The following is a 24,659-nucleotide window of genomic DNA, read 5'->3' on the forward strand; positions in this document are numbered from 1 at the left end:
CGGCGGGAGGCGGCGCTGTCCGGGCCCCGCTGCCGGCGCTGGAGTCGCTTGGCCCTGCGCGCCATGGAGGTCGTGTGGGCCGTGGGGCAGGTGGGCGCCGTGTGGCTGGCGGTGGTGCTCGGGCTCATCGTGCTGCCCTCGGCGCTGGGCATCTCGCTGGGCATCTCTGAAGCCTATATGTGGGTGCTGGTGAAGACGCTGGAGGTAGGCGGGAGCTCTGGAGGGGAAGGGGGGGTGTCCCTGGCGCTGCGTTCCCCGCGGGGCTGCGCCTCGCTCGCTGCCCCCGGGCCGAGGCGGGCTGGGCACGGCTCCCTCCGGCCGGGGCGTGTGCGGGGGTGGATATCCCGGAGGGGCGTCTGAGCGCTCCGGTCCCATCGTGTCCTCCTGAGAGGAGAGCGGGTGGGTCACGTCCTGACTGGCATCAGCTCTGCCCGGCTGTAGCTTCGGGCTTAAAGCCCTCAAGTAAAACTGGAGATCTGGTTAAATTTCTGGTTGTGTAGGCTCTGGAGTGCTGTCCCTGGACCCGCAGGAGAGCGGAATAAACCTTGTTACCTAAGGCTGTACCATGGCCTGGGCGAGGCTGTCGCTGTGGCAGCTGTGCTCCACCTGGGGAAAATGATGCCGGGTCATGCTCTCGGAGGGTGTAAAGGTCTGATGCCAGAAGGGCTGATGCTCAGAAACGCGGACTCCCATCCAAGTTGAGCATGTCCAACGCTTTAGTTGCCATCTGCCTCTCTCTCTCTCTCTCTCAGGGATAGCCAGTTTCTCGCAGAGGAACTGCTTTCTGCATGGGACATATTTAGTATGTGTGTGAAAACCCTCCTTCTGAAGCTAATGGTAGTGGTGAGCAAGGGTGTTTTTAAATTGTTGCTGGACGTGATCAGATTTGAATCTTTACTATGCTTTTTCCAAGGAGGAGGGGTACCCAAACCACGGAAACAGCTGTAAGGAGGAAAAATTAAATGACTCACAGTACAGTCAGTGGCTATGCAATGTGCATCACTATGTGACTATGGAAAGTAGATTTTGTCTAATTTCATCTTGTTCTTCGAGGTTTTTAGGCAAGTCTTGTTTGTGTACTTCAGTGCCTGGCTAAAAAAATCCATCTATTAAATCAGCCTTTGTTAAATACATCTTAAGGCAAAATGTTTTTAGGCTTTTGGGTGAGAATGAATCTGCCCTAAGTAATTTCTGGGACTGTGAATGGTATCAGGATAAATGTTGAGGAGAGAAGATGCAATTGTTAGTGGAGTAAAGATTTGAATAGCAGGAGCTGAGGAGGTAAAGATTACCCTGGCCTCAGGGAGCAATTCAGATGGCCTAGTGAGATAGTCTTGTTTGGATGACTTGCCTTCACCTTTGAATAACCACAATTTACATTCTTTATTAGTAGATCATTAATCATTATTTTTTAGTGTCATCAAATGTTGCAACAAGAGGTGACTCAAAATGTTTTGGGCAAAATTGTGGAGAAGTATCTGGCAGCATATTGATGGTGGTTGATTGTGAGAGCTCTCCTATTGCCTAAGGGAGGAAATAATGACTTACCTTGCGAGTTACCATTACTTTTGCATTAAATACTTTCTGGAGTTGCATGCTGCTCAATATATTAAAAATTTTATTAATACATAATTATATTGGACATAGATATGATTTAAATAATGTATCCATAAAGAAAAGGCAATGAAAAATTGGAAAGTATTCTGAGAAGAGTCAGCTAAATTTGACTTGCTATGGGAGAGTGAAGAAGCTCAATCCACCCAGGTATTCAGCTTATCTCAACTTGGCCTTGCTTTGCCTATGAATTCTTTGTCCTCAGAATACTTGCATGGGGATAATCCCTGAAAGGAAGTGGTTTGCTGTGGGATGTTTCCTCTTCATTTGCTCACAGGTCTGTCTTGGTTAGAAGCCCGACAGAGGATGACTGTCTGCAGCCAGGTTGGAGCAGCACCTGCAAGAGGGCCTGATGTATAATACCTAAACTGTGGAAATAAATCAGAGTAATATTGGGAAAAGTACTGTATCCTTGCATGTCAGACTTTTAAGAAGTAGGTTGTTTAAATAATTTGGGAAGGTGTATTTCTTTTATAGGGGTTAGTTATTAATAGCTATCGTGTTAACAGTGAAATGTGCTGCTAGCTGAGTGTCTGAGACTCCCTGGGATGTTGAATTGAGTGTGCACATTTTCTCCTGAGAAGAGCTTTTTGGCTCTGTGAAGTCACAGGATGCTGAAGTCTCTGATGGCTGAGGCCTTTTTCAGCAGTGTTAACTTAATAGCTTCCTCTTCCACTCCCAGCCCTGGATCTCCTCAGGCCTTTTCCCCTCTTTTCAAGGAGGAGGGTGGGTGCTTGCACCTGCACAGTGTTCAGTCAAGATGCTGCTGCTTTTGGTGCCTCTTTAATAGGCTGGATTACAGGAACTGTCTGAAAAGTGGTGGCTGTTTGTGCATCCCAGGGGATACCCTGGCTTTGCCTGTTTATATCCCATGTCTTGCTGTAGTGGAAGGACACAGTGACTGTGGTTTGTTTCCTACATGGCCTGTGTTGTCAGGTTACAGCGTCTGCTTTATTCAAGTCAGTCTGTTTTGAGGGTCCAAGTCTGTCCACAGTTCAGAGACAATTCTAGAGTTTGCTGTGATTCTTCAGGTCATATCAGACAAAACAAAACATCCAAGTATGAGTCTGTGGTGTTCAGTTGTGTAGGCTGTGGGATGGAGCAAGTTAAGATGATGGGGGCTTGTGCTTGAATTTTTTCCCGCCAATTAAAAAAAATATCTTTTTCTGCTTGTTTCAGGAGGGCAGAAGCTTGTTCTTGGTGCTGCAAGCATGATCTGAGAAAAGGGAGGGGGAAGCTCCTTTTAGGAACAAAGTGTTTTTGTACTTTGACCATCTGACATTTCTGACAAGGGACATCAGTTGGTGCACAATAGATTTTTCTCTCTGCTGAGCTGCCTCAGCAAGCACCTGCTGCTAAGAAAACACAGCATGTACAGATGAGGATGTGCTGCTCTTGGGTTGCATTTGACCCTTAAGTACTGCATTAGGGATTACCAGCCTTATATGGATATATTTTTTCCTATGTGATTGTATTTCTTTCCACGTGATAAGGTAAAATGTGTAGAAAGTTGTGCTGAAGAAGTACAGCAGGCAGCACTTGCTATTTGAAAGCCTGCTTCTCCCATCATGTGGGTTTTCCTGAAAACTTGCTTCTGAATTGCCTTACCAAACACAACAAAATTTTAGGAGTTTGCTCATTTTTGTCTGTGGCTTTCCTTCCAGTGTTAATAGAAGGATTTCTGGCACCATGTTAATATAGTTTTTTTAAATGTGGGAGTACTGCTGCAGAAAGATCTCTAGCAGCTGTTTGACCTTATGAGGAGCTAGTCTGGACTAGGCACCTGCTGTCCTGATGCTTGTCAAGTCTCTTGCCACAGAAATATTCTCTACTGCTGAAATGCTGGGGACTGTCTCTTGCAGTCATCACAGCATGCTGTATTGCTCCCTGTTTGTTTTTCAACATCAAAAGATTGCTTCCAATTTTAAATTTAGTGCATTTTTACCTCTTGGTCTCATTTATGCTCTGTCTTAATCCATTCCTCTTGTGAACTCTTAGTATGATTTGGGGCTGCCGAGGCCCCTGCAAACATGCCATTGGAGGTGTCTTGCTGAGTACTGGAGAATGCAGCCTTTCAGCAAGTCCTTTGTCTTTCATTGAGGCCCATAGAGCAGTCACTGTCGCATAGGATCAGTTTGTCTAATTCCATCAGATTGTAGAAAATCTGGAGGACTAGTTTGGACAGTGTGTCTATATATTTGGCAGTAGCAGTGCACCCCCCCCAGTGATGATCTCTGCTTGGATGGATTGCAGCTCACCTTGTTAAATACTGGGTTTTTTTTTTTCCAGTCTGATGGGGTTTTTTTGGGGTGTGCCTTGCTGTCTGAGACAGTAAAGTTGTCAGCAGCACTTTGTAAAGACTGCCCTTCTTGCCCTTTCTAATGGGAAAAATTCATGTGTTTTTAAAACTGTGTGGTTGCGAAACATGAAGAAACAAGAAAGCCTGAGGGAAGTGAGGTGTTCAGGTCACATTTGAGTCAGGAAACAAACAACTTGGCTATTAACTAACATCACATTATTGTCCATTTCTGGACTAATGGTTTGTTGATGACTGCAAGCACTTTTTGTGCACTCCCCTTCCCAGTCTCTCGAGGCTTTTTGTGGGGGCTTGTGGTGAGCAGAGAGAGTGATTCTTGTGTGGCTGGTTTTGCTGGCTGTAATGCACAGCAGATGCTGCACTTATAGGTGTTGTTCGAGTCCTAGAACTGACCCAACAGGGTTTAACAGCAGCCCCTTGTAACAGAAGCAATTTCTGATACTGTATTATGCTGCCTGTAGAGAATATATTTTTGCTGGACAAGAGTGTAGTATTATTCTGTAGCTGGAGGCTAAGCCCAAGTTCCTTGTGTTGCAGATGACCTTGGCAATATGAATGGACCTAGATATGATGAAAAAAGGACTCTCAGTGCCTCTGGTCAAACTGGAGATTGCAGCTGTGCAGGGCCGGTGGGATGGACTGATACTCTTGTCCTAGGTATGCAAGGCTGCAGCTTCTTCCCATAAGTCACCATCAGGATTCTGTGTGGTGCTGGGCGTGAGGGTAGGGAATGGAGAAGAAGAGGATGGAAGCTGATAAATAGATGAATCATTGTGGGCTTTGACTGCTGCTTGTGTAACTCACTGGCCTCAGCAGCAAACTTTGCTGACTAATGTCGTTGCACAGAGTCAGTGAAGGCCTCTGTCTGTGTAATTGATATCCTTCAAGGACTGCTGGGCAGAGGAGAATCTGAGAGAGCTCTGAAAGCTGCCAGCTCAGATGGTAATGAGAAGCATGTCTTGGAGACATGCCTGGTGTGAATGATGCACCCTGTAAACAAGGGCTCATGCTGACTTTTGGAATAATATTTTAGCAAATTTTGTGCAGAATCTTGAAGTAAATCCTTGGCCTGTATTAATGTAGACCTCAGTCCTTTGAAGGCCTTTATATATGTTTACCACAGATCTAAAAATCAAGAGTCCTTGTATATCAGTAAGATTGGCAGAGCTGAGGGTGGCCCTTCGCTGTAGTTGCATCAGTAATTAATGCGCCATATTCCAGATCAACAGCTCTTGTCTGAAACTGCTCTCAATTTTACAGCATGTGAGCACTGTTAATAATCAAATGCTGTTAAAAGAAATAACAGCAGCTCTATTCAGAGCTTGCCTTGAAGTAGGAGTTTGTGAAGCTGCTGTAAAAGAAGTTGCTTGGCATTCCTTTTGCTGATGCCATTGGTGGACTCTTAATTGCTCATTGGATACCTGTCCACCAGGAAGGACTTGCTATGCAACTCCTGTGTGTGGAAGAATTTGGAAAGCTCCTTGGAGGCGGTGCCAGGGTGTCCCATCAGAATAAGAAGTGCATGGGAGATGAGAGAGGACGTTTTGCCCTGACTCGGAAATGATTGCTCCTCTTGGTGGTGTTGGTGTTCTTTCCTCACACAGAACAACTCAGTAACTGGCATGCAGATCTTGCTGTGTTAAACAAGGTGGCATTGCATGGGATGTGCTCTGCAATCTTTCTGTTGTTACTGAGGTTTGGAGAGATTCCAAGGAGGAGTGCTCACCTAAACTTACACATAAACTTTTGGCTCTGATCCAGCGGTGCTTTTAAAAGAGGAACCCCAGTGGTCTGTCTCTATGTGATTGCAGATTTCAGTCATCTCTCCCTTCCAAGAAATTGTTGAACATTGTTAAGTCAGAAGTAGTGTAAAGGTGGTAAATGAGGTGAAAGGCTGAGCCCCATTCCTTAGGGGGAGAGGCAACACTTTGAGGTGTTCCTAATGGTTTGTATTTTGATCCCAGCAAAAAATGTCTAGATGTGCTTTCATGAAATGACATGTCAGGCTTGGCTTTGGACATAGTCAGACCTCAGAGGCAAAAATCACACATTCACAAGAGATATCCAAAACCCTTCCTAACTCCAGATAAGACAGTTGCTAAATATCTTTCTCAAGTACTGCACAGGTCCTCTATATGTGGCAGTTGCTTAGTGATGTGTAAGTGAATTTGATCTTTTGGCCACTTTAGATTTTATTTTAAAGGTGCTGGTAAATTAGAGGACTTTTCTAGGAGGATAAGGAGGGAGAACTTTCCCCTGAAAAGTTGATGTTTTCCTTGCCTAGTGAAGTGTGGTATCTTCAGATTGTGCATTGTGTAATTAAGGCATTCAAGCTACTTTCTTATTAGCAGTTATGATACTAAAGTTTCAAAATTAGACTTGTGGTGATGCTTGTAGTTCTGGGATCATGCTGTTTCTAACTTTACATTTTCAGTCCATTGGGTAGCCCCACTGTAGAACTATTTTTAATCTGTTCAGGAGCCTGGTGTTTTATACTTATTCCCCAAAGCTGCCTCAAGAAACCCTACTAAAAACACAGGTCTGAACCAAGGTCCTTGGTACTGCCAGCTCAGCACCAGCTGGAAGAAGCCACTTATATTTGTGCCAGTGTTACTGAGAGATCCAAAAGCCTTGCCAGTCTGCTTTTTGCTCATTTCCTGAGTAGAAGGGAGACTATGGCTTGTAATTGTTTCATGCTTTGATCTCTAATACACAAACACGTTGTTTTCCCCTCTGTGGGATGGATCAGCTGACATTGTGATAGCTCTTTATAGCATAACCTTGTTGTCCTTCAGCAGAGGAACCAGCGATGGATGGCACATATCCCCGATTAGCAGGAAGGAAGGAGAATTACTCACATTAGTGCGGGTGGTGTCTCTTTTGTTTCCCAGCCTGGATATAAACAAGCTTTTCACTTGATCAAAGTTGAGATTCTGGTTTTGATGGTAGTGCCTTTAATTCAGGTGCCTGAGAATATGTGAAAGAATGAGATGTTAACTAAAAATTTCTAATTTCTTACTCCTTGGTTGCTGGAACATAGATAGTTTTTGGAAATATGGTGGATTGGTAAGAAGAAAGCTGACAGAGAACTTAAAACTTGTTTGCTGTGTCATCTGATAGATGTGGGTCCTTAGAAATGCCCAAATGCTCCTGACTAAGAGGGAGAGCTGGTCTCATCATTGCTTATTTTATTAAGTGTGCTTAAATCCCCTAAGAGACCTGGCATGGAATGTAAAAATGCCTCAGCCACTGACTTGTGGGGCACAAGTCAGTTGTCCTCTGGAATACACTGTGCAACCCTTGTACATGATGCTATGCTCCTGTCAGGCTTGTGCCAGTGCTCCCATCTCCTGGGAAGGCACAGGTAGAGTGCAAAGGGGACTGTCCTCTCCAGGCTTTCTCTTTGCCACTGTTCCTCCATCCCCTAGGTGGGTTGCTGCACCTTTCTGGAGTTAGATGGACATGAGGAGCAAAGGTCAGACCACTTCGGAAGAAGAAATGGGCTTTTCTGAATAGGGTTGATAAATGTAGAAACTGACTTGAGTTACGTGACCCTGCAATTTCTCTGCTTTGGGAAGATTGCACTGCCTCCTTTGCATAGCAAAATGTCAAGATACTGCAGTATAGGGGGTATTGCAAGCTTTTGCGCATTACAAAGGCCTGTCTCAATAACATGTGTCCTCGTGATTTGTACTGAGGCTCAAGCTTTGACACAGTCTAGAATGAATCCATAACTGCAGGACTTCTGTAGCAAGAGCTTTCTGAAGGTAGTGTTGCATTCTCTTTCTGAGCACCAAAGTGTTCTTCCAGGTTTTAATTATCCCTTTGAGAGGATTTGGAAGATGAAAACTTTTTTTTTCTGCTGCTGTGTATGGCTGAGACCATTAGCCAAATATGCTCTTGTTCTTCTATGTGACTTATAAGTGACTTAGCTGTTTGTGGAGATATTAATTTGTTGAATGCAGTGATTCAAGTCTGGTCAGAAATGATTGCGTGAATGTATTTGCTGGTCCTTCTGTACCCCCAAATCCATTCCATAGACAAAATGTAAAATGACAGTGCTCTGAATAGGTTTGTCCTTGAACATTGTTTTGGTTTGGTATTTCCCAGAACTTTTATGGTCACAATACTGATAAGAATGTAGCCAGAAGGTTACTGAAAGTACTTGAGTACCACAGAAAAACTGAGTTATTCCTACTGTTTGCTGCACAGGAGGCATGGGCAAGTCCAACAAACTCAGGGACTGTGGCAGCTGTATCTCCAGGAGTGAGGAGGCAACAAATGTCAGGGGAGCAGCTTCAATATGTATCCAGTTAAAATTAATTCCTGGAAGAGCTATTGCCTCAGCAGCAGCAGAACTGAGAAGGAAGGGGCTATGTGTAGCTCACCCCAAAGCTGGTGAATTGGCCTGTTTTCCTGCTGCTCAGAGCTTCAAAATGAGAGCTGAGAGAGCTGGGGTTGTTCAGCCTGGAGAAGGCACCTGGAACTCATTGACCAGAGAAGCTGTGGACTCTCCATCCCTAGAGGTGTTCAAGACCTGGCTGGATGGGGCTCTGAGCAACCTGATCTGGTAGAAGGTGTTCCTTTCCATGGAAGGGGGTTGGAACTAGGTGATCTCTAAGATTTCTTCTAACTCAAACCAGTCTATGATTCTGTGAAGATGCCAAGAAACAAGCAATTGCAGAGTCAAGGGAAATGTCAGGTTTGTTCAGCTTGGGAAGTTCTTGGGTGCTATCCTTTTTGGGTTGAGTCTGAATTTAATTGAAATTTCTTATGACTGAAAATGCTGATTTTGGTTTTGAGTGAAATCAGCTGTGTGCAGGCTTCAGTTTCACTTAAGCTAGTTAGGACTTTTTGGTTTGTTTTTTTTTGTTTTTTTTTTTTTTTTTTTTTTTGCTTCAGTATGATGAAATTCTGAAAGTAGACAGTCTGGGTTGTGATATGTCTGTCAGCTTTGTAAACACGTACTGTGTGTGTCCTGGGTCTAGCTCAGCTTCTGGGGCTTTCCATGTGGCCTGGACTCAGTGGCTGCTGTGGCAGTAGTAAGGCTGAGTAAGGCCTTTCAGGCTCTTGGTGGCTATGAACTGGAACTGAAATAGGTGTGGCTCTCTGAAGACTGAGAGCAGAGCTGAGAAGTACTGACTAGCACTGAGTGTTTTGGTTTGGTTTTTTTAATTATTATTAATTACTCTGAGCTTCTTCATAAGAACTGTGTATGGGTTGGGGTTTGTGGACACATCTGAGGAGGATGAATGATGATTACCTGATGAAGATATTCTTTGAAAATCACAATGTGTCTTTGACTAACTGTTGGGGTTTTTTTTGGTGACTTTTTTCCTTAAGTGAATACTGCATTTGTGAAATAATATTTTCATTCTGTTCAACAGTGGGCCACTATCCGGTTACAAAAAGGCGCCAAAAAGCCGCAGCCGCAGGTGCCACGGACTCCTACTGCCAATGGTGAGAGCTTGGGGTGAAGTCACATTGATGAGACTAATGTTGTGATGTTGGAGTACTGAGGCCTTCTCAAATGAAGCAGTTAGATGTGTGCATGAGATAATCTGAGAAGAGGTGGGTGTTACATGCTCACTGAAAGTCATGGTATATCCTCAGGCAGCTGCTCACTCACTGCCCCAGTGGGACTGGGGAGAGGATTGCAAGGATAAAAGCCTGAAAATCCATGGGTTGAGATAAAGACAATTTAACAGGGAAAGCAAAAGTCACACACACAAGCAAAGCAAAACAAGGAATGAATTCCCTGCTTTCCCATGGGCAGGCCAGAGAGCAGGGCCCCATCATGGGTAACAGTGACTTGGGAAGACAAACACCATCAGTGTCCTGCATGCCTCCTTCCTCCCACTTTATATTCTGAGCATGATGCCATATGGTCTGGAAGGTTGCTTTGGGTCACCTGTCTGAGCTGTGTCTCCTCCCACTCTCCCAAGCCACCCCCAGCTTCCTCATCGGCCTGGTTGTAGGAAAAACAGGAAAGCCCCTGGCTCTGTAAATCCTGCTCAGTAATAACAAAAACATCCCTATATTATCAACTGTGTCTTCAGCACAAATCCATAACACAGTCCCATACCAGCTACTCTGAATAAAATTGACTCTACCCCACTGAAAACCAGCACACTTACATATCTAATTGTTTTGCAGTGCTACTGGCTAGCAAACAGTTCCTGCAGTATAAAATGCTGCCTTTACTGGCTCATACTGAGTCTTTAAAAAATTAGGGGATGAGGAAATGAAGGGCATGAAACAACATGAAATTTAACAAAACAAAGTAGAGCTTAAGATGGAGACTGTTCCTAGTTGATGGAAATTTTTGTGTTTAAATATGAGGTTTGTTTTCCTCTTGAAATTTGTCTTTACCCTGATGCTTCTAGGGTTGCTGGCAAGCTATCTCAGTCCTAACAGCATTAGAGTGCACTTAAATATTCTCTGAAGAGGTCTAAGTGTTTGTTGGACAGCACCTTTCTTTCCCAAGCTCAGTGCTTTTTCTGTGGTAGGACTGCAAGTTGAAAGTGTATAGTGGGCATGTCTTTTTTTCAGTCTGCTGCTGTTGACCTTTTACTTTCTGGAGTTAGTATCAGTGTTTGCAAAACTTCTTACACTCATTGTCTGTAGAAAGACAGCTGAAAAGTTGCTTCATTTTTCTTCCTTTAGCCTGGTTTTGAAATTAGTTCTTTAACTATATCTTAACCCATACCATGTGTGAGTTGTGGTAGACTGTAGTAGGTCAGAGTTGTCTTTATGACTTTGGAGCCATAAGAGAAGTCTGAGTTTGCCCTGGAAACAGGAGAAGGCTGAACAAAGCAGTCAGCACTTGGTTTCCTCCTGGTTCCTGAATGCTTCAGTTTTGTTATTCAATTGCTCTATTTTGACAGCATTTGGCAGCAGTGTGAGCATTTTCTGTGTGTTCCTTCCTTAGGCTGCACAACTGGAAGCAGGCCCAGCCTGCCAGTTAGCAGACAAGTCAGCTGTTACCTGAGCCTGTGGATTAGCTCATGTGAACATGATCCAGTAGTGGGGACTGAATTGCTGAGCCGGGTATGTGTGTTTCAGCTCCAAAGGGATATGCTTATCAATACTGCAAACACTGGGATCGCACTGTCCGCAGGCCAGGTGTGGAACTGGCTTCCGTGGCAGCAGATGTCAGCATCTCTGATAGTAAACTGGAGGTACTGCACAGCACCTCTGAAAACAGGTTAAAACTTGTCTTGCTTAGTTGCTGACTTACAAGTGGCTGAGAAAAAGTACATCCTATATCACTCACCAGTGTCCTGAAAGTTGTGGGGTTTTTTGGGCGGAAAGGGGGAAAAGGCAAGGTTAGCAGTCCTTTCAGCTAATTGTCAGTGACATGTTGTCTGCTTCCCAGGTTGCCAATGATGCAGGAAGATATCCTGTTTCTTCCTGTAAGGCTGATGGTGCCCCATCACATCATGGGCCAGTGAGACGGCAAGAGACCCTACTGTGCTGCTTTAGCTGCACAGCAGGAGCTGTCATCCTCCTAGACATCTGATCGTTCTTACGCGTAGTTATTTCTTCTCTAGTAAACAGACATCAAGGGAGGGAGGTCCTAGCTAGTAGATTGTTCTTTGAACTATCTTTAAAAAAAAGCTACAAGTAGCTATTTCTCCTGCAGCTGAGGGGCGTGTCGTGTTAATATGTGCTGTGGTTCAGAACCTGCACAAAGCGGAGTGTACTTTGCTGTCTGGAGGACCATTAGAGATAGTAAAAATGGCCTGAGGTAATTAATATAGATGATTGCATGCAGGCTATGTTCAAGCAGTCTTAGGGATGGGGATACACAATCACAATGGTAGCCTGAAGCCGTTTTTAATGTCCTTCATATATCTGAAATAAAAAGTTAAAATCTTTCCCCACTGGAGGTGGCTCTTTGTGCTGGAAGCTGGAATCTTAACTGTTCCTTACTTGAGAAAGTATGGGGAGACATGTGATGCCAAGCTGAGCTCCATATCTTGCTCTTGGGAATTTTTAAAGCATAGGAGTAACTGACTTGTGATTAGGAGTTCCTGGCTGCGGAAGAAAGTACTTGAGGGCATCTGCCCTGCATCACAGGGCAGGTGTAGGTCTAACAGTGCATTATATAAGTCTGCTGAGGTGACAGAACATGATCAGACAGAGGCCCAATTGCATTACACAATATTTACTGAGGGAGGAGAAACTCCTGCTGATAATGAATTACAGAGTAGTTGATTAAAACAGGGTAAAGGTGAATGTTTCTCTGTGTGTATGCACTTATGTGTAAGTGCTGTATGGATGTGTATATCATCTCTTATGATTTCCCTGACCACTCAGCCAGTACTAGGAGTTGTGTCAGGATAGAATGGAGCACTTGACTTTATGTTCAAAGTCAAGTTTTCCTGTTCCCTGGCAGAGCAAAAATGGTCCTCCTCAAACACTGAAATTTTGTCCCTCAGTTAAAAAACAAACAAAATGTTTCCAAAAACAAAATCAATCAAAAAAAGACCAACCCCAAAACCAAGTGGACATGATTGAAGAGACACCACCTTTCTCTGCAGCATCAAATCCACTGTGCTTTACATCTCTTGGCAGAAAGGGCTGCCAGTGCCCCTGTGTTGGTTGTGTGATAGCAATACTTTCAAGAGAAAAGTTGACTAGTGTAGTTACATGGGGAATTATGTGATGCTGTCACCTCAAGATCTTTCTCTGTTAGAGGGCAGTGTGTGCTGGACCCAGTGGTAGCTCTTGGCTTGGAGGGTGGGTGTCTATCTCACTGCAACTGAATAACCAGCTCTCAGCTCTCCGTGTGGGTGCTGGCTGTGTTGTCTTCAATGTGGTGGGTTTAAAAATGACAAAAATGCCAATAAGAGATTTGAAAATTACATTCAATAAAAGAAAAGCTTATGCAAATAATCTTAGTAGTATCTAGTTACTACATAAGTAGATACTACTAAGGAGATAATTACTAGATACTACTAAGTAGATCTACTTGCTTTGTAAGTAGATGGTGTTAAATTTGAGCCTGACTGGAGTATGTGAGCTTGAAGGCTTGGGGCTAGTGCTGTGGGTTTTTTTTTTTTTTGTTGAGAGTAATGTTTGCTGTACTCCTGCATAGGGATGTCTTTGGCCAGCTCAGCTCTGCCTATGGCCAAGGGATTAAAGGCCATTAAATGTGACTTGTGATTAGAAGAAGGCTAGGTACGTCACCAGAGAGAGCAGCATGTGTGTAATTCTGTTTGTAATACCTTCACGTGCTGCTGAGATCTTGGCTTGGAGCAGCTGTCCCAAAGCTGCAGGGCAGTTGGTGCATAGGGGTGTTATGTGACTAGGACAGCACAGGCTGATGAGGCTGGACATTCCAGCCCTGCTATCTCAGCTTTCTAGCAGTGTGATAAACTTCTCAGCTGGGTTCAGCTGAGAAGCTGGAGCTAGATGGACCGGCTGTGTGAGTGATGCTGAACAAGGGGGAAGGATAACAGCTGGATAAGGAGGAAACATTCCCAGCTCTGGAAACTAGAGAGAGGGGTGGTACTTGTGTGATGGGTGCTGGAGCGTTCCCCTGGTTTCTTGCCTACAACCTGTTTCCAGCAGCACAGAGCAGACAGGTTGCACTGAGTCATCTACAGTCCTGGATATTTCACCGTTTGGAGATGTTCTGAGTGTGAGAAAAATTGAATCAAAAGCTAGAGCTCTGATTTGGGTTTAACATATGACATAAGTGTAGTCTATTTTGGTAAGTGTTTGATGTGATGTATGTTTGTATAATTTAGATCCTGAAGAGCATGTGGCTTTTTGGGTGTGCCATAGTAATGGTTTATACTTTTAGGCTTGTCATAGGACAATGCAGTGAGGTGGCCTGCTGGTACAATTGGGAGTTCTGCCTGCCAGGTTCCAAGCTGAAGGTGCCAGTGGGTTTTGTAGCAGTGTTGTTCTTCTTTAGTGTTTACCTCAGTGGTTTGTGGGACTTGTATCTAGAAGCTTCCCATGTTATCCCATGTGTGCCATATCCGTATGTGTGATGAGAAGATTTTCCATGTCACTTGTAATTTAAATGTTACAATTATTGGCACAGGAAATATATTGAGAGATTTTCTGCTGACAAGACTTAACTGGGAGGAACACATTCTAGGATGTGGAAAGTTACTAGTAGCTTGATGAAATTGGGTGCTATGTCCTTTCCCTTTTTTTTTAACTCAGCATGGAAGGACAGAGATTATGCAATTTATCAGAGGGTGTCTGACAGAGTGGCAACTTGAACTTGGACCTCTGTAATCCAAGTTGAGTCTCAGGGGATGGTTGTTCTGGTTAACTGTTACTCTAGATTCTTTGGTCATCAGTTTCTGGAGCCAGACTTGCTTACAAGCAAGCAACTACTTGATCTGTGTTTAGCTTACACAATTTATCCTTGCCTTTGAAAGCTCTGATGAGAAATTTGTGCTTATCAGACCATAAGCTTAAAAAATTAACAGGTTGGAGGAAGGGGAATACTTCTTGTTTGCACTGCAGTTGTGATCTCTCCAGGTTTCTCTCCAGGCATTATGTAGTCAGAGTTCAGCTGGAACAGCTGCCAGTGCTGAACTAAATCAAGGCTCCTCTAAGCACAATTTTCTTTGATGTAGTGTTTTGGAGAGTTTTTCTTTGTTTAAGTAAAATAAAAATAGTGTGGTCTGCTTACAGAAAATATTTGTGCTGTGATGGCAGGGAGGTGTGTTTGGTTCAGAGCTGGTCCATGCACACTGTTGTGGTCTGGGGCTTTGGCAGTGTTGTGGCTGTGGGACACCAGAATGTCAGACAAGATGGGAATAGGGAAGACTCCATCAAGGAGATTGAATGCCTTTAAATACACAGAGCACAGGAGGGAATGAAAAGGCCAAGGTCTCACTTTGTTTCTTCTGGAAGCATAAGAAAGTCCTGAATAAAGTTTGAGAACATGCCAGATGGTGGGAAAGGGTTTGCCTTCTTGCCTCATGTTCAGTAGGTAACAGAGCTTGATATAGTTGCTGCTCAAGGTGTTGTTGTGAGGAAGGGGAGCTGGAAGTGGCCTCCTGCAGGGTATGCTGTGGTCAGCTGCCCGGCTTCTCTTCCTGTCCTAGGAGGGGCTCTGACAATAAATTTGTCTTCTTGAGTAATACAAAGTGACTTGTGATCTGGAGGGTGACTGTTAGTTACATCACAGAATTATTTTCTCAGGTGGTTACCCTTTTTCTTCCCAAGGTATCATTGAAAGGGATGAAACGCCTATGGAGAAAGAAATTGCTCTTCTGCATCGAGCAGACTTCGAATTCTCCCACATTTTTTACTTCTGCAGAAAGGGGTTTGAGGCTATTGTGGAAGATGAAGTTACTCAGCGATTTTCCTCAGAAGAGCTGCTCTCCTGGAATCTGCTCACAAGAACTAATGTCAACTTCCATTACATCAGCCTGAGGCTGACTGTTGTGTGGGTCATTGGGGTGGTGGTGCGGTACTGCTTCCTGCTGCCCCTACGGTAAGCTCTGGTGCTGAGGGGTTTTGTCAGCCTGAGAATGGGTAAATTTGTGCTTTCTTGGTAAATGTCATCTCAGCTTTCTTTAACCCAAAAGCAGCATTGGCAGATATAAAATATTAACTTGCTTAAAGGCTCCTTTTATGTTAAGAAGCACTTATTTGCTGTGGAGAGTAGAGTAGAGCTGCTGGTCATCTTTTGCATGAATGTTTCCCTTAAGTCGATGTGTATTAGCAAAATGAGTGTAAGCTCTAAAGCTCCCTGACACTGTGTGCATGGGAATATCTGGATCTGCTGCCTTTGCTACACCATGACTTTAGGCAACAAGTTAGGGAATTGCTGAGTTAGAGAACTGCATATGTCAAGTATCTGAGGAATAATTGAATTTCTGCAATCCCTTTCCATTTTAAAGAGGGCAAGGTGTTATTACAATGAGCAAAGCTACTTACTTAGGTTTAATGTCTGTTTTGTCTGTAGCTTTAGCCTCGCTGCCATTGGGATTACGTCAATGATTGTAGGAACAACTGTGGTGGGACAGCTGCCAAATGGCAGGTAGGTACTGTGTGTGAGGGATGAACTCTCCAAATTGCATCAGTTCAAACAGCTGAAGACTAGGAGTGGGCAGATTTTTACCTATAACACACTAGCAATAGTCCATTCCACCCACAAATTTGTGGATCCTGTTTTAGTGGCATTTTGAATTTGGGCTGGGGTTGGGTTCTTGTCAGTCTTGGCATTGAGGTTGATGATTTCTGATGGGTTCCTCCTGCTGGCATGAGATACTCAAATGGGACATTGTAGGGCAGGCAGTAGTGTTGGGATAAAAAACACCCAGCAGAGAGAGGACAGCCTTGCCTAGCAAAGTGGTGCCAAGGGCATGATGTATCTTAGCTGAGCTGCTGTAGCAAGTGAGTGGTAGAGCTGGGAACATCCATCTGTGCTCCAGAATACCAGGAAGATTTCAGCCCTGAGTTGTGTTGAGTAGGCTGGAGAATATTGCATGTGCATCTAGCTGTTTTCCAGGATGCTTTAGATGTCTAATTTCTTTCAGTGTGAAAAACTACCTGAGCGAAGTGGTTCACCTCACGTGCTCCCGCATCCTTGTCCGAGCTTTGTCTGGTACTATCCATTACCATAACAAGTGAGTGAGCAAAAGTGTGTATATGCTTATATGTGTGTGACATCCCATTGAAAATGGGGACTGCTCTCTCCTGAGCTGCAAGTTGATGTCACACTCTAGAGGCTGACTCACCTGACAGCTTAATGGAACTATTTGGTGTGTAATGTGGTGCTTTAATGCACTAGCAGTCTAACAAAAAAATATGTACTTTCAGGGAAAACAGACCTCAGAAAGGAGGAATTTGTGTTGCCAACCATACATCACCAATAGATGCGATCATTTTGACAAATGATGGATGCTATGCAATGGTATGAGGAGATCTAAGATAACCACAGCAAAGGGACCAGGAGAGGGAAAGATTGTGGGGTATTGCTTGTGGACTTCAGTACTTAATTTTCACAGCAGTGATGTTTGCTTGAGCACTGGTCAGTGGGGAAAAGTGTAAATTGTGTTGAAATTGGTCTATATTATGTGCTGGAGAAGTTGTCCTTGGACTGTCAATACCTAACTCTTCTTCTGTTGAAGTACCTGAGATAGCACCATGTGAGTGTCTCGATTCTTTCAAGTGAATGCATTTTAACAGTTCTGTGGTCATTGCTCAATCCTGGCTTGCAGCCTCCCAGTGCATTTGTGTTTGTTGGATGTTTTTAGAGGGGCGGAGAGGAGGAAGTTCTGCCTTTCAGGTGTCTCACATACTGATGTGCTTCGCTGGGCTTGCAGGTGGGCCAGGTTCACGGTGGGCTGATGGGCATTATCCAGCGAGCCACGGTCAAGGCCTGTCCTCACGTCTGGTTCGAGCGCTCTGAGATGAAGGACCGCCATCTAGTGACAAAAAGGTGAGATGTGTGCTGGGCTGCCTCCCTGGAGAGGCATTGGGCAGTCAAAGACCTGGATTTGGGAATGAGTTACAGGGGTGGTGTGCAGCACACTGCATCACTCACAATGACCTGAGTGTGCTTGCTTGTGTGGGCTTTGGTGCAGTACACTGAGGTGAAAATGTCAGGTTCCCAGGTCACCAGGGAAGGCTTGAAGCATTTATGCAGCGTGCCATGGCTTAGACCAAAGGTTCTGGGAAGCTTTGGATTGCAGACTGTCACAAAACATCTCAGTTGGGAAGCCATCAGCATAATAATTCATGGCTGATGAATTCAGGTGTGTACTTTGAAACAATGTGAAGATACTTAAATTCTGGTACTTTCTGTTGAAGAGAAATACTGATGATAAAATTGGATTTTTGTTACAAAAACTCAGTATCACTGCAAATTGTGAACCACTAGAAATAAAAAGCCTTATTTGTTTGGGTGAAAGGCAAAATGTCTTGTTATAAGGATATAAGCTGTGTACAAAAGTGGTTGTCTGCAGGATGTCACCAAAAGCATACCTCTGAACATTGTAGTACAGGGATAAAAATTGTTCCTAATTTATAGAGAACTTTTTAGGTTAATTTTGATGGGTTAACTTCTTCACTGGTTTATTGGCCTCTGCACAGAAGGACAGTTTTGCCAAATTGTCCAAGTGTTATTCAAGTACTGAGCTGTAGGCATTTAGAAGTCCCCTTTTAAGGAATATGCAGTTAAGTAGCAGAGGTTAGATGGACCACTGCATCAATATGCTTTTTTCTTAGGCAATTTCTTGAACGTTGAGTGGATCAGAGTTAGTTAATGGCATATAATTGTTGGCTTCTCTGACAGTCATTAGTAAAATAATGCAGGGCAAAGAAAACAGGATATTGCATCGATGTAGTGCTTCAGGGCCCTAAGGGATGGCAGGCCCAAAGCTTCAGTTTCTGTAGGAAAAAAAGGCAAGTGCAAATTAGTGTCTAGTAAAAGGCTTTGGTTTCATACATATGTAATATAGAAAGGTATTTTTAATGCACCTGCCTGGGGAAAGAAGAGTGGAAAGGAGCTGTTTTTTAAGCTTTCCTTCTGCTTCCACAGACTCAGGGAACATGTGGCAGATAAAAGCAAGCTCCCAATCTTAATTTTTCCAGAAGGTAAGAAGCTGAACTACTTATCTCCATTCAGTGTAGATGTCATCCCTGTTCTCTTTTCATGGCTTCTGCTGCTCAAATCTATCTTCACCTCTGGCTTCAACTATGTTAGGGCATTCCTGGTTTTCTTCTTTAATATAAGATGAATATACATGGAGACAACACAATACTGTCTCTGGACGTTGCTTCTCCTGGCAGAAGCTGCAGGCAGAAGAAGGGGAAGATTGTTTATTTTGCCCTGAGATTATTAATTTGCTGTCCTACAGATTTAACTGCAGCATTGTGATTTTTGTCTTGCACACCTTCTGGCTTCATTCAGGGAGTCAGTCACAAAACAAAGGCTAAAAGTAAGCAGGGATGCTTAAATCAGTGAGCAGCAAATGCAAGCTCTTTATGGGTAAGACCTGTCTGTGGATGTTGTGTTGCACTGAAATGACTGTGTGAAGCAATGACTTTGTCTTCTGGACAGGCACCTGCATAAACAATACATCTGTGATGATGTTCAAGAAGGGGAGCTTTGAAATAGGAGGGACAATCTATCCTGTTGCAATCAAAGTAAGTGGAAATAGCTGGCTGCTTGATTTCAGAGTTTGGGATGGGTTTTTGTCAGAGGGGCAGGAAGCTGTCTCAATGCAGCTGCTATTAAAAGCACAGTAGCAATTGGGTGGATGCTGTGGATGACTCCTGGAGAATAAGTGGCTGAAATTAAAGTTAAGTCCTTTGGCCTATAGAGCCTGGCTGGTAGGCCTGATGGGGTCAGCTCCTTCCTGCAGAAAGTTGGAAGGAAGAGAAATGCAGCTAGTCCTTCCCAGTGCTGAAGGGAAGCATCTTGCTCACAGCAGACTTAATTCTTTTGGCTGTTCAGGCAAATGGGTGACGTCTGCTGCTGGTTCTGTTATGTAATCCCAGGTCTGTGATGATCTGGGGAAAGGCTTAATCAATTGTTTTTTGTGATCCTTTGCAGTATGATCCTCAATTTGGAGATGCCTTCTGGAACAGCAGCAAATACAATATCGTGAGCTATCTGCTGCGAATAATGACCAGCTGGGCCATCGTTTGCAATGTGTGGTACTTGCCCCCAATGGTTAGAAAGGTAATCCTGCATCTGGTTGCCTGACTGCTATTTAAAAACTTGACTGTGTCTGCAAGTGCACTTTTACTCTTTTTTTCCCCCAAAACCTCTGCCCACCCCATGTCTCCGAATCAGTTTTATACTGGATTTTTGTCAGTGCTGACTGATGTATGATTGGAGTCTCCTTTTCCTGATGCAGCTTAGTACCATCAGCAATGCATCAAATATACAAAGGATAGCAGTAAATACACTGCTGTTCACACTAGCAATAATGGTAATGTTCCATCTTGTTGAAGCAAAATTTTCTCCTGATTTCAACACTCTAGGGGAAAAATGAGTTATTGTCACATGGGAGCACCAGATTATGATGTTGGCATGATAAGGAATGGGTAGTTTGGAAGTGAGCTATTTTGATGAGACAACAGATGAAAAAATGTTATCAAAGTTTGCTTCCATTGACTTCTCTCTTTGATTATGTTGAATTTGTGGCTCTTGAAGGAAGATGAAGATGCTGTTCAGTTTGCCAACAGAGTGAGGTCAGCCATTGCTCGCCAGGGAGGACTGACTGAACTCCCATGGTGAGTGATGCCCTCCTTGTTAGAATTCATGGACTATTTGTGATTAGTTTGACTGATAGGTGCTTCCATCCTTAGCTTTCTGACAAATAACATTGAACATCACTTTATTCCACTCAGGGAAAGCAATGGAGTAACTTCACATGCACATATGTGAAGGTAAAAGATGTATGAAGTCTTTGGAGCACATAGCATGCAGTGTGTCTTATCTAAAGGCTTGATGCTTTTGAAGTAGGTCCATTCACAGTTGTTTCTGATGTTGAGATTAAGTAGCAAAAGTGAAATTTCTTGGCAAATCTGATGAACAACAAAAAATTAAACAGGTCTAGAGACTTTCTACTCTGACTTCTCATGGCCTGTCTCAGTAAGTAGCAGGATAATGCCTAGATTTCATGTGACACAAACTTGAGAGTGAAATTCAGATGATGAGAATAAGAAAATAGATTCAACTATGAGACCTGTGAGACCCAGCTCTGAATAATATAAGGCAAGACACAGCTCTAGTGTTGCAGAAAATTGACTACCTCTACAGTCTGGGGAAGTACCATCCCAGGCTGCCAAAGATTTCTATTGTAGGTACAGCATGTTACCAACATGAATAGGCTGCCTTAATGAGCTGAATTCAAAATTTGAACTGCATAAGCTATGTGCTCAAAGTAAAGGTTTTAATAAACCTGCTTAAAATTCAATATTATAGAAGTTCTGAAGAAAAGCCTTTATTACCTACCTTAGTCAACTGTAGAGTTTTAATGTAATGTATAGTTTGATAACAATAGCCATTACAGCCCTGATGGTTTACTGTTCCCTCTTTCTCTGCTCCAGGGATGGAGGACTGAAACGAGCGAAAGTCAAAGATACTTTCAAAGAAGAACAGCAGAAGAACTACAGCAAAATGCTAGTGAGAAATGGATCAGTAGGAAGCTTGTCTGCAGAAACTGAGTCAGACTGAATGATGGTTCTTGAAAAGTAACTTTGCACAACCAGCCTTAGCAGGAATGTGGTTTTTTTTAATTAAAAAAAAAACTGTCAAAAAATAGAGCAAGAAAACAGCAAAATCCTTCATTGTGTGTATTCATATTCTCTGTATGGCTGGTGCAGAGCCTGCCAAGGGCAGTGTCTCTGTGTTCTTCTCTGTTCATTCTTTCACTATCCTGCCCCTCTCCATCTTCATGTGATGATGCACTGCAGCTCTTGGTATTCCCAGGCTGAATGCTCACAGAGTTAGAAGATGAAAAAAACACCCCAGTTTTTCTGAGTTGGTAAGAATGAAGGGAAGTGCAGTGAACAGATGCTGTCAGCACACTGCTTGTGAAGATACCTCTTTTTCATGGTACTTTAAAGGTTTAAACATAACAAAATTTTGTCTTTTTATTTTCCTGTTGCTCACAGATTTTTTGTTGTAGATGACTTAAATCATGCTTTAGGATGTTGTCAGAACTGTGAGATTGACTCTTTTTGTTAGCTTGCACCTGGATGTGCAAGGAGGGAATGGAAGCAAGGGCTGCAGAGACCCTACAGGATGGGAAAGGAGCTGCCCTGCCAAAAGCACAGACCATGGAATGTGAGGAATTTGGTGGCCTTATAACATGGTATTGACTTTATTGAGAACTGCTTCCTGAGGGAAGATAAGGGGCAAGTCCTCAATCTCCCTGTCCATTGCTATTGTTGAAATTGCTTTCTTGAGCTCTGGAGCTGTAAAGGTAAGGCACAGTAAAGGTTGCATAATGTAGGCTATGACAGATGAATCTTTGTAGATTGTCAAGAGTGCCCATCTGCAAAAATTATTGTTAATGGCTTGAAATTCTCAAGAGAGCCACTCCAGAAACACATCTTGTGTTTCCTGGGCTAGCAATAGCTATCACAACTATAAACATAGGATCAGTAAGTCAGCTTTGATATGAGACGTGACATGTCCAAATCTACAACATATTGCTGTCTGAATGTAATGAGAAATAAATTCTATATTTATAATGGGTCTTGTGTGGCATTACTCCTGTTCTCTATATAATGAACAAAATTATACTTCCTGAGAACCTAACATGGAATCATGGAAACTTCAATCAATGACATAAAGGACCAATTGTAGTTCAGTTCTACAGATTTCTACCCTGACTTTCTTTCCTTTTTTACCTTCTCCTTGGGCTCTAAGGCACATAGATGGCTTGGTGTTTATCCTTGTTAGACTAGCAGTAACTCATCATGCAGGCTCATCTTGAAATTGCAGCATGAAGTCATATCAGGGAGACTCAATTAATGAATCTGTAACTAAATCTGTAACTAACTGGGAAAGGACTGAGCTTCTAAATTTTTAGCTGAGTTCATTTCTAAGTAGTCTTTTCCTTTTAGCAAAGATAAATTAAATTTAATGCTGAAAGAAAATTACTGTCCCATAAATCAAAACTTAAAAATCTGATAGAGCATAGTCTCCTAGAAAAAGAATTCCTGTTTCCCATTATGCACTTACACAAACCAATGTATAGGGAAGTGTTTTCAGGTTTAGCATGGCAAGCCTTTAAGAAGGAAATTGTTTCTGTTAAAATGGTTAGAGTGGTAGGACCAGTTCATCTGAACATTTGGTGAGACATACCAAAGTCTTTTTGCTTAAGGTGAACAGAGTTCAGCTGTGGTCTGAGTTGTTATTACTGTTAAGATGAACTGGTCATGCAAGCTTTGGGCTAACGAAAGCATTTGTCATAATTTATGGATATTAGCTGTGAGCTTGAGCTTTCCTGGATTGCACTCACAATAGGAAGCTTTGTAAGGACAGCTCCTACAAAAACATGCCTGCCTGTTTTATATACCTACATATGTAAAATACAGTTAAGGTAACACATTTAAAAATCTACTCTGTATAAATATTGGGATATATATCTTAATATTTCTTATAAGGTATCAATTATGATGTATTTCTCTGTAGATGGAACAAGAATTGTTCTGGTTGAAGGTTTAAATACATGATTCCTAAGAGAACCTTCACAGCCAGTTTATGGGCCCTCTTGCTTTCCTCCTGCTTTTCGAATTAATCATCAGTAACTGAACTGCAGTGGTTTTTTGGATGCTCTGTTAGGTGCATGTGTTTACAGCAACAGGATTGAGAGCTTTGGCAAAAGTGCTCAAGGCTGCAGTTTGCTTCTTGCTTAGGGCAAAACTGAATTTTAAGGCAAAAAGCCCTGCTAAGTTAAAGGATAATGACAAAGTAATGACAAGGTAATCCAATGATGCTGTAATGAAATGTCTGAGAAGCCAAAGGGAGTTCTGTGACTTAATTACAAATAGTTTCCACTGAACTAATTTTTAACAAAATCTGCCTTATTTTGGAGAGAATTCGTCAAGGAAATGTGTAGATTTAGCTGCGTGAGTGTCATGGGCTATGACCAGAGGCATCATGCAGTAATTTCTTAATTGAGATTATATAGGTGAATAAGCTGAGGTTTCTTGAACCTGCAGCTGTAGGAGGATCCAGTATAGGTAAATGAAGGTGGTATAGAATGTAATCTTATCCCCCAACAAGTTGCAGCTGGATCAATAACTAAATATTAGGAGCAGGCCTGATGTTAACAGGCCACACCTGTAGCCACTAAGAACAGTGTTATAAAAGAGTGGATTGGTGGGAATGGGAGTCAGGTGGCTGCTGCAAGGACCAGGAATAGTCAGTGCTTAGAGGAGCTGCCTATGAGAAACATTGAGGAGGTACGAAACTCTGGTGATATGGAATCCTTGCACTATAATGATAATAGAACTCTTGATATATAAGACAACATGCAGCAGCTTGTACATCTTTACTAAGCAGAAAGTCCTGTGTGTTCTTTGATTCTTGGTGGTATAGCCCCAGACTTTTCACTTAGCTCTGAAAATGTATTCAGAGAGGCTATGTGGTCTGTGGTGGTAACGAATAGGTGGTTTTGGACTGTGTCCTAGATTTGTTACAGACATGAGATCCACATTTTTGGGGGCGGTTTAATTTTTACTTCAGAGAAGTATTTTTGTAGGGCAGCAGTGATGACTAATAGCAGAGGGCCAGTGCATGGAGGGTGTGACTTGACTTGCTGCCAGTCAGGCCTCTCTACTGCCTTTGGAAAGCTTTTTGTACATTTTTTTCTTTTTCCACTGACAGATAGGAAGTTTTACAGCTGTATTGGATTGAATGAGTAGTGATAGCTCAAGAAATCAATGGTTGAACTGGAAGTTTTAGTTTCTGGTGCTGGGCACAGAGCATTGATTCCTATTTTATGATCTAAGTGCATGTTTTTGTTTGGATTTATGAAACACCTTTTGAGTTTAGAGAAGGGTTGGCTCCTTTCAACCTCTGATAAAACTCTGCGGGGTTTGGACAGGTAGGTGGTTTTAAAGGTGGTGATAGAATCCAATTCAAATGTTAATAATAATTTTTCTGCTGCTGAAATCTGTTATTTCAACCTTGAGAACAGTGGGTACAGCCAACCGTTCCCTTTGTATCCTGTTAAACTGCTCTGCCTCTAATATGTTAAATGTATGCAGACTG

At 43.0% G+C, this 24,659-nt stretch overlaps 1 protein-coding gene across 2 annotated transcripts; it reads left to right on the forward strand.

Annotated features, from left to right (window-relative positions):
• LOC136555367 (glycerol-3-phosphate acyltransferase 3) lies at positions 1–22,134 on the forward strand. Of its 2 annotated transcripts, XM_066547959.1 has the most exons (12): positions 1–204; positions 9,319–9,391; positions 15,134–15,404; positions 15,879–15,953; positions 16,453–16,542; positions 16,736–16,829; positions 17,242–17,357; positions 18,459–18,514; positions 18,981–19,066; positions 19,476–19,604; positions 20,082–20,161; positions 20,981–22,134. In XM_066547959.1, exons 1-12 carry the CDS (start codon positions 64–66, stop codon positions 21,105–21,107), a joined length of 1,338 nt encoding a protein of 445 aa, XP_066404056.1. In that variant the 5' UTR covers positions 1–63; the 3' UTR covers positions 21,108–22,134. The 2 variants fall into 2 exon arrangements, with proteins under 2 accessions (XP_066404056.1, XP_066404057.1); XM_066547960.1 differs by lacking the exons at positions 1–204; positions 9,319–9,391 and adding an exon at positions 10,886–10,981.
• Positions 22,135–24,659: the final 2,525 nt, after the last annotated feature.

This window comes from Molothrus aeneus, chromosome 4, assembly GCF_037042795.1.
Source record: "Molothrus aeneus isolate 106 chromosome 4, BPBGC_Maene_1.0, whole genome shotgun sequence".
Taxonomy (NCBI): domain Eukaryota; kingdom Metazoa; phylum Chordata; class Aves; order Passeriformes; family Icteridae; genus Molothrus; species Molothrus aeneus.

Coding starts and splice junctions, on each gene's coding strand:
- LOC136555367 (XM_066547959.1), top strand. CDS start 64: ATGGAGGTCGTGTGGGCCGTGGGGCAGGTGGGCGCCGTGTGGCTGGCG. Junction 16,543..16,735: donor ACTATCCATTACCATAACAA/GTGAGTGAGCAA, acceptor ATGTACTTTCAG/GGAAAACAGACCTCAGAAAG. Junction 16,830..17,241: donor ATGATGGATGCTATGCAATG/GTATGAGGAGAT, acceptor CTGGGCTTGCAG/GTGGGCCAGGTTCACGGTGG.